At 34.7% G+C, this 9,789-nt stretch overlaps 1 protein-coding gene across 1 annotated transcript; it reads left to right on the top strand.

Annotated features, from left to right (window-relative positions):
- Window positions 1-1,362: 1,362 nt before the first annotated feature.
- LOC113072492 (sphingosine-1-phosphate lyase 1-like) lies at window positions 1,363-9,783 on the top strand (the record flags this gene model as incomplete). Its single annotated transcript, XM_026245491.1, has 9 exons — window positions 1,363-1,516; window positions 5,209-5,374; window positions 6,336-6,403; window positions 6,662-6,809; window positions 7,057-7,136; window positions 7,981-8,109; window positions 9,130-9,218; window positions 9,510-9,618; window positions 9,711-9,783. Coding segments are annotated over exons 1-9 (874 nt in total), but the record flags the coding sequence as incomplete, so codon positions are not given.
- Window positions 9,784-9,789: the final 6 nt, after the last annotated feature.

Here is a 9,789-nt window from a genome sequence, read left to right as displayed (position 1 = left end):
TTGCAGTTTTTTTCCCTTGGGAATGAGGAAAATAGAGGGGACAAAAGAGTTCTAAATAATTTTGATAAACTGAAGCTATTAACACTTAAATAAATTTGCAGGATTTTATATATATATATATATATATATATATATATATACAATCATAAATATATAAAATAATAAAATATATATATATATATATATATATATATATATATATATATATATATATATATATATATATATATATACAATCATAAATATATAAAATAATAAAATATATAAATATATAAATGTAGCCCTTTTTTTCCATTTTTTCCCCAGGGGTTTATTCATTTATTTATTTTTTAATAAAAAAAGTAATAAATGTTCAACTTTTTTTGCTGTATGAAGGTGACATTGAAATCACCATGCATTCATCATTTATTTTCGATACTAATAATAAATTAGTTAAAAGTGTGGAAAATATTTTTAAACGAGCTAATTTTCTGCCCACAGAATCAACACCTATATTTTACAAAGTAGTTTTAAATTAGCCAGAATCCCATGTTATTATTTTGAAGAACATATGATAACAAAACAAAACAAATGTAATGAGATTATTTATTTGGTTAATAATAAAAGTGTTTTAAACAAAGAATCCTAATGTTACTGTTCGCGTTGGCCTACTCACGAACATATTAAATAACACTATTGAAAACAATACAAGAATATGAACATTTTACAATACACGTCTTTCCTTCAAAACTAATAGCGCCATCTAGTGACCGTACAAAGCATTGCCTTTTCAACTCACCAATGGATTATAAAACCAACACAAAAAGAAAACACCAGTACAGCCCAACAGCTCAGTTAATCATTTACTGTAAATAACCTATGATAAAATGTTTTTAATGCATTGAATATGAATCAAGATTCCTATGTTGCCCCTTCTTTACCAGTGAAAAGAAAAACCTAAATTGTGAGGCTTTCTGATTGTTAAAATTTTATTAAAACTTTTAAATAATTCTAAAAAGAAAATATAGGCTAACGTTACATAAATAATTACGCATCATCATCAACAACAACAGTGATAATCCATAATAATAATAATAATAATAATAATAATAACAACAACAACAACAATAGGCTACAATAAACTTTGAACTATCGCAAAGTCACTACAAGATTTATCAAAAAAAGAAACTCTACACCACTGACCCCCCTGAAAAAGATCATGTAACTGTGGCGAATCTGCGAACGGTGTGAGGTTCACATGTACTAACAGCATGTGTGCTGGACTAATCTCTGTGATTAATTCGCTTGCGGTGTTTGAAGATCAGCGAACGCGCAGACACGCCTGAACGCAAATCGCGTCGGCACTTCCTGATATAAGCTTGCTCCTCTGATTGTGTCATGCAACGGGGCTTACGCTCGCTCTCACAACAAGCCGAACAAAGATCTTTCTGGCCGTCTTCCCCGTTTCCCCCAGAGCTGTTGAAGAAACGACGTTTTCAGACAGGCTGTAACCTTGGCAAACAAAATGGACTACAGGGTGAGTGGGCATAATGTCAATTAGAAATCAGCTGTGCTTTAAATCTAGTATGTTCCAGTTTTCTAAACATTATGTTATTATGTCACAATGAAAGCTTCGACTGTATAAAGAAAGCATCTCGTATTTTGTTCCTTTTTTCAACATACTTAATTTGCACTGTGTTTCAGTGGATCAGACCTATAAGCAGCACTTTGTTCTGATATTTGATGTTTCTCGTGCAGTGCTGGTAATTCAGGTGGTTTTATCGTGTAGAAAGATGGTAATCCATTTGAAGTGTCATTTTATTAGAGACGAATGTCATACTGGTTACAGGGAAATAAACAATATCTGTTTATTATCATGTCAAATTTTATGTAGCATATGTCTTCTGTGATGTGTAAAGGAGACGTTAAAGTGTTATAGGTGAGAGCTGTTATAAAACTACTTTATCTTCATGTAAATTCTCTGTAATAATCGTTCATCTTTGTGCACCAACCAGGTGCAGAGAGGGAAATGTTATGTTTCATTGTGTATGTGTTGATCAGAAGACTTCCTGTGAACAGACTCAGACACAGAGGAAGTGCTATTCTTAACAAGGGGGTGTACAATGGGGCCAGATCTGTTTTGACTGGTGTCCAGCAGCATCTGTTGAGTTGTATTTTGGCTAGTCTGATGCTCATGTGATATGCTGAGAGATTTAATGTGTGTTAATGAACTATTAAAGAGATGGTTCACCCAAAAAATAAAATAAAAAGTCATTGTATACTCCCCCTTATGTCATTACAAACTTGCAAGACGTAATTTCTTCTGTGAAACTCAAAGGATATATTACTAGGAATGAAAGCCTCAGACACGATTCACTTTTACTGAGACTGGGATGACTTCTTAATTATATTCAGTACAAATGTGTTCAATATACACTATTATTGACGATTTAAATCTCAGAATGAATGCATTTGTTAAAAAAAAGTCAAAAAAATGAATTATTACTACAATTTAAAATGATTGTTTTCTATTTTACTATATTTTCAAATTGCAAAGCTAAATTTTCAGCAGCCATCGCTCCAGTCTTCAGTGTCATCTGATCTTAATATACTGATTTGGTGCTGCTTAGGAAACATTTATTATAATCAGTTCGGTAGAATTAAACAATGTATAAAAAATTTTGATACATTTTTTACTTTTTTATTTTATTTTTATTTTTTTATTATTATTTATTTTATTATTATTATTATTATTATTATTATTATTAGATCAAAAGAAAATAATAGGTATAAACTGATCAGTTTAAAGAAATGTTTTTAATTAAAAATGACACCAAACATTGAATATTAGTGGACAAATACACTGACAAAATTTGTTGTATATACTATTAGCTGTTTAGATCAAAGACCTAACAATGTATTTATTAAAACCTTTATCATAGTTACATGTTACAGGATGCATTACTGTAAATCTTGAGAGTTTTAAAAGATGGACAGCTGCTATAAGACTTTCTGTTTGATCTTGGTTTAGAGACATCTGAATATTTCCATTAGAAACTTGAGCTCTTTGACTCAACAATGGACAAACAATCAAAGCTCGACTAAACTCAACAATGGACAAACAATCAAAGCTCGACTAAACTAATATAGCTGAAAGCAAGCAGTTTGAGGTGACATCCTATTTTCTAGAAACAGTCATGTTATCTGTCAGGTTTACAACATAGCAGACGTGCACTTCTGTTAATCTCTTTTGCAATGTGTCTCTTTTCTTGCCTTTTGCCCCTTTCACGAGATAACATAATCTCAGCATTTTATGGCACGTTATGCACTGAGAAGCTGTCTTGAGATCTTGTTACATAAGACTGCTAGGGATTCTGTCTTTAAAGATCTAATTTCAGCGCAGTGTTCCACATTTCTTGAGACCACGATCAGCAATGCAGCGATTGGCTGGCAGCTAGACAGCAATGCAATGACATCATATATTTAAAAAAAGTCACCTGACGAAAAAATTTGACAAAGAAATTTCTGAAAGCAGCCAAGTAAACAAAACTATGAATGTAATAATAGATAAATAAAAATATGCACTTTTTTTTTTTTTTTAAACCTGATTCCCAATTGAACTATTCATGATTTCTAGTATTTGCACAGGCTTTGTAATTTTTTTCAGTGGTGTAATTATCAGTTCAGTTAATTTTATCTTTGAAGCAGATTTGTTAAATTGCAGTGTGAAAGTTTCTTAAGGGTCAAGATCATGTTATCTGCATCTCCTGCACTCCATCAAGCCACTCCCATAATAGCTGCATGCTCAGATTAGCTGTAAGACTCCAATACAATTCTAAAGTAATTCTTTTTTTCACAAATACATTTTTCAATGTGTAAACCTGGCTGTGTCTATTATAGATATTTTTTACATTATAAATAATGTTATTGTAAGTCACTGTACCTGGATCAGAAGGGTACTCTTCTAATAAAGTAACTGTGGCTGGGACAGATTTTAAGCATCATTTCTGCTTAAAACGATGCAATCTAACCCTGTTTTCTTGAAATAAGCCTGCTTCCGAACAGGTTTAAGTTTAAGGACCTGTTGCTATGACAGCAACTCTGGGATTAGTTTCGAAGAATCAACCAATCCAAGATCATGCCAAATCAACGATCAAATTCAGCTAACTGAGTAAGCAACGTACAAAGAAATATGCCCCTGGTCAAAGTTTCAAATGCTCGCTCGCATGACCTGTTTACCTGCTCTTCTGAATCTACTGTATTTGGCAAACCCTGCTAAACCTGTCGGAGAGCTTCCCATGGACTTAGAACTCCATTTAGGCGATGTTGCTCCTGCCTGATTCAGTCATTACCTCCTTAACAAAATGATAGTTTTATTAATCTAGTAATCTAATTACACCTCATTTATTGTGCTAGATTCAAGATAATGTATGATTCTTAGCATAACTAGTGCTTTTTACATGTTCAAATTAAACAAAATTCAACTGATCGCTTTGTCAAAATGAGAAGCTCATTCATCGTAGATGACGAGGAGTTAATATGCTCATGAATATGGTTCGCTAAGACTTTGTTCAGCTGACCTCCAGATTTCCTGTGTGCTGTTATGGGGATGCTATTGGGAAACAATCTGCGCAGTTATCAAGCAAAACCACACTGTGCTGTAAAAAATGGTGATTGTGAAATGCATCTACCAGATATGCATTTTACTGCCTTTTTAAACGAGACAAACTATTTATAAATATGGACTTCAGTGTAGACTTAAATTTGTATTTTTTTTTTTTTTTTTTTTGCACCCATATCCTTAAAAAGCCTTTTTTTCTTCTCATAATGAATAAGGTCTGGCCAGCAGGAACAATATCTCATTGAGTGAAATGGTTATCTACTAAGCTCTCCTTGTTTCTTGTGGCTAAAGTTAGATATACTGCTTATACAATTTACAGTGTCATTAATAAATCAAAGCTCCTGAGACAATTAGTATGACGCCATCTGCGATGGTAAACTCTAATTATGCTAATCTGGGCCTAAATTTTTCTACTTATTGTTCAAATAGAGCCTAACCCTAAAGAATTTAAGTATTAGGATGTCTGTTGAATCTTCTATCAGTGCTTGTTGATTGATTTATGTGGCTGTTGCTTGTAAAGCGGGAGGCAGCCATTTTCTTGGTTTCTGTATGTTGGTTTCTGCTTAAATTGGGTTTATTTCTGTAACATTTCTCCTTTATTCATGCAGAGTGCCTTGGAGGAGTATAAAGAGATGGCTCTACTGTACATAGAGGAGGCTCGGCGCTTTGTGAATTCTCAGTGTGCTGGTCTGGAGCCATGGCAGATCATTGCAACCACTTTGCTGTTCACACTTGGTGTGGTGTGGCTAAAGGGCTTCCTTTTCCAACCAGAGAGTAAGCGCCATTGATCACCCAATTTTTTTATCAAAATGTTTTTAAACATGTTGTCAGGTTTGCACAATCATTCATAAGTTGTAGGTCGGTACAATTTTTTTGAGAGAAGTTTCTTTTAAAGTAGAAAGTAATACTTTCTAAGTATTAATAGTTCTTAGTAATAATAGTTCTTTCTACAAAGTAGAACAGTGATATTGTGAAAGATCAATACTATTCAGTATAACTATTTTTAAAAAGCACTTGCAGCAACCCAAGTTCAGTTCCCGTCTCATGGTCCCATTCTCTCTGCCCAATGCTTTCCTCTAACCTCTTTACTGTCCTGTCACATTAAAATGCATTAAAAGCCTTTTAATTACCAGTAAGTTGTTTTTAAATGGTAGTCTACATTATCTTGAAGAAATCTTTACATGAGTCAAGAGAGAAAAATATAACGTCTTTTCACAGTCATAACCTAATGTCTTCTTTTCCATCATGCAACAATATGAAACCTAGCATAATGTTGCAAACTTATTGCAAGTGAATAGTGATTTTGTCCTTTTCTTGCTATTCATAAGTCAGGAAGTCTTAAAACAAAGTTGCAAAATGTCAAGGCCACGTGAACAATGACTGTGGCACTTGTGAGCTTCATACGCTACTGGTGACCTAGACCCCATTTTTGCTTTGTTTTTGAATTTATCGTTGCATGTTATGGTTGAGTCATCATCCAGAAACCATGATTTCACATGACCTGAGGGAGAAAACCCAAACATTTAGACTGAGGTCTCTCATTTGTTTAATTTTACATGGCAAACTTCAGATTTGGTAAATTTCTCTGTTGAAAATAAGATTGTTTTAAAATGCTCAAGCAGTCTTGGGGCTTGAATGTTTTTGACCGCAACTAAAGTTTAGAAAAATGCCTTGCCGTAGAGACATTTCATGTCACGTCTTCACCGCAGTTTGCTCATTGTGTCATGTTTTCTAGGTCTGACGTCAAGGGTAAAGAAGCAGTTCTTTAAAATCATCAGAAAAATCCCCTTTATTGGAGCAGCGGTAAGCATCTAGTGGTTGTCTACTTCCCTTCCTTCGTTCAGACTTCTCTTTCTGACTCATTGATCGACGATTAAGTCACCACTCTCATGCTGAAGAGGAAATTAAGCCTTTAACACACTTTCACATTATGGCCCTGTGATCATTCCAGGGTTTACGTTGTGTCATTAACCTGAACGGAGCGCAACATGTCTGGTTCATGTTCATAAAATAATCCCGAGATTATGACACTTTGTTTTCTCTTGAATCTTCTCTTATCAGATTCAAGATCAGCTCAACAAGGCATTGGATGACATGTCAGTGAGTCTGTGCACGCTGAAGGAAGGCATGAGCTACACCAAACTCCTGCCTGCGCAGGGCCTCACCCACAAACAGCTCCTTGACAAGATCAGGGAGTATGAGACACTGAGTGAGTCACCTGAAGCCTGTCCTAACTCCCATCTTTTAGAATGGGGAAATAGCCCAAAGGCATTGAGGATAAGTCAGAACTTTTAATTTTCCGCCAGATGTTCTCAGACTGAATTTGCCCTTCAGTGTGGGTGCAGTTTCTTTACAAGCAAGTTTGTTTAATAGGGTATAATGTCACTGGTTTATATGGTATTTGAAGTCAGTGTCCCACTATTGTCCTCAATATTTTTTCAAACTCATGATTTCAGGTGAGGTAGACTGGGCAAAAGGCAAAGTGTCAGGCGCAGTCTACTGGGGGGATGAGAAGCTCACAGATCTCCTGGTGAAGGTATAATGGCCTTGCAAATCATTAGTTCTATATGTTTTCCAGAGGGTACTTTTAAATAAACTCAAATTTATAAAACTGGAGAAAAAATAAATTGAAATAGTCAAGGTTAATCTCATAATTCAGCTCTTTTTTCAAGAAAAGAAAGAAAACATTGTGTGCAGTTTTTAATCATATATTAATATATATATATAATATAATATAACTTTGTTTTGTAACTGTGTCTTTGATTCACCAACAGTATTGATTTTCAGAAAAAGGTGACTTTAATAATTATGATGATAATAATAATTAGAAATGATACTGGTAATTATTCAATTAGATAAATTTTGTCCAGGATAACATCTAATTTAATTTTAGTAAGGTTCAAAAGGTTTGGGTCAGTAAAGTTAAATTTATTTTTTATATTATGCTCACTAAGGCTGCATTTTGTTGGTTTGTATAGAAGAACAAAAGGGGAAATATTACAGTACAATAACTGTAGTTTAATGTTAATGTTTTGTGGAAAATGTGTTACATTTTTAGGATTGTTTCTTTGATGAATAAAGGTTAAAAAGAACAGCATTTATTTGAAATCGAAATCTTTTGTAACATTATAAATGTATTTGCTGTCACCTTTTGATTAATTGAATGCATTCTTGCTTAATAGTTAATTTTCTTTATTTCTTAAAATAATAATCTGACTATGGGCCCTCCAATTACTTTTGTTGATGAAGTGTTTTTTGATGGGGTTGTGGGTTGATATGACAAACAAGGTTGGGGAACACTTGCTTTGATTTTTACTTTACCTTTGTATCAAGCAGAGGCTCTATAATATAAGAAACAATTCTTGGATTTTGTTTTGTAGGTGTATGGGGAGTTTGCCTGGTCCAACCCCCTCCACCCAGACCTGTTCCCTGGGGTTAGGAAGATGGAGGCAGAAGTGGTGCGGATGACGTGTGCCCTCTTTAATGGAGGCCCAGACTCCTGTGGCACAGTCAGTCGTTCTCATTGTCTTCCCTGAGGGAACAATGCATTTGTGTGAAGTTCCAAAAATGTTGTTTCATTCAAACAATTTTGTAAAATACTCCTTGTTTCCCACTGCTAAGTCAGTAAACTCATTTTTTTCAAATTATTAATACACTTTGCACTTGAGATAATATCTGAATGTTGAAAAATATCTCCTTTAAAGAATCTGTAGAACGCTATGAGAGTCGCATACATTTACTACATTCACACAGCAGCAGAATTAAAGCTGCGGTAAGGAACTTTTGACGCTCTAGCGGTTAATAAACGGAACTTGCTTTGCGTCTTGTGGAAGAACATCGTAGCCGGAACTACTTCTCTCTGTTTATGTCTATGAAGAATCACAAAGGTACTGGGTTACTCCCGCCGCGGTATCCCCGAAGCAAATCTAAATAGTCTGAATATAAACACTTATTATAGGTGCACCCTAGTGATTTCAGGACAAGCCAAAAACACGGTTTGGAAAATGGATTCATAGTGTAGTCGCTTATTATATACATTTTTCTACATTTTGAACACAAACAAAGTTACAGACCGCATCTGATTGGTTGTTTTTTACCGGGAGCGATGGAGTTTCTGCAAATGGCAATAGGACCACTGGGAGGAGCCAGAGGAGCTTGATTTTTTTTCACAGATTATCGGTCTCATATTCTACTGTCAGGACATAATGACAGGTTTAATAAATATGTACAAAATATTTTTTTACAAAAGTTCCCTACAGCACCTTTAAGTATTTTTACAACTTTAACAGGACAAAGAGAAAAGCGGCTTGACTTGAGTATTTCATTCATCTAGACCGTTTTTGATCCACTCCCGTAAACTTGAACAGTATGTTTGGGACAATTTGAGAGACCCTTTGGTCAATCCCAAATGAATTTCCATTTGCTCATTTATCAGTCAGTTGTTAAAAAATTTGAAGACTGTATCGTATAACATCACATTACTTTTGTTGCCTCAAACCATTTGTTTTGTGTATTCCTTTCATCAAAAGGTTACTTCAGGTGGAACAGAAAGCATCTTGATGGCATGCAAGGCCTACAGAGACATGGCTCATGAACGTGGCATTAAACACCCAGAGATGTAAGTATCCTCTCAGTCTAGTCAAAACATTCAGCCTCTGCAGTTAAAATACTGTTTGGGTCAATTTACTGTAGTTGTCAACCCATACTGTAAACAATATAAACATATAAGTGTTCTACTATGGATGGCTACTCATTTACATGAGATGTACAGTATAAACCGTGCAACTTTATATTTAAAAGTGCACTCCGGTTTTACAGATTTATTTTTCTTGACAGAATTCGTGTTTGTTGTTTTATTCAATCCCTCGGTGTAATTTTTTTTGTCATTTTTGTTTTGTCTGTACACTAGTATTGCACCACTGAGCGTCCATGCAGCGTTTGACAAAGCAGCACATTATTTTGGGATGAAGCTCATTCACATACCTCTAGACAAGAAGACCATGAAAGTCGATGTGAAGGTAGTACTGTCTGGTTTCGCACATTTTTGTGAATATTGACTAGCCTGATGGTCACCTAATCTAAATGAAACCTTTTGTTTTTTTGGTCATAGGCAATGAGGAGGGCCATCTCTAGAAACACAGCAATGCTGGTGTGTTCAGCACCTCAGTTCCCCCATGGAATTATTGACC

This window comes from Carassius auratus, unplaced genomic scaffold, assembly GCF_003368295.1.
Source record: "Carassius auratus strain Wakin unplaced genomic scaffold, ASM336829v1 scaf_tig00009193, whole genome shotgun sequence".
In the NCBI taxonomy this organism is placed as follows: domain Eukaryota; kingdom Metazoa; phylum Chordata; class Actinopteri; order Cypriniformes; family Cyprinidae; genus Carassius; species Carassius auratus.
The sequence above is the reverse complement of the archived record's forward strand: the minus strand, read 5'-3'. Positions and strand labels throughout refer to the sequence as shown.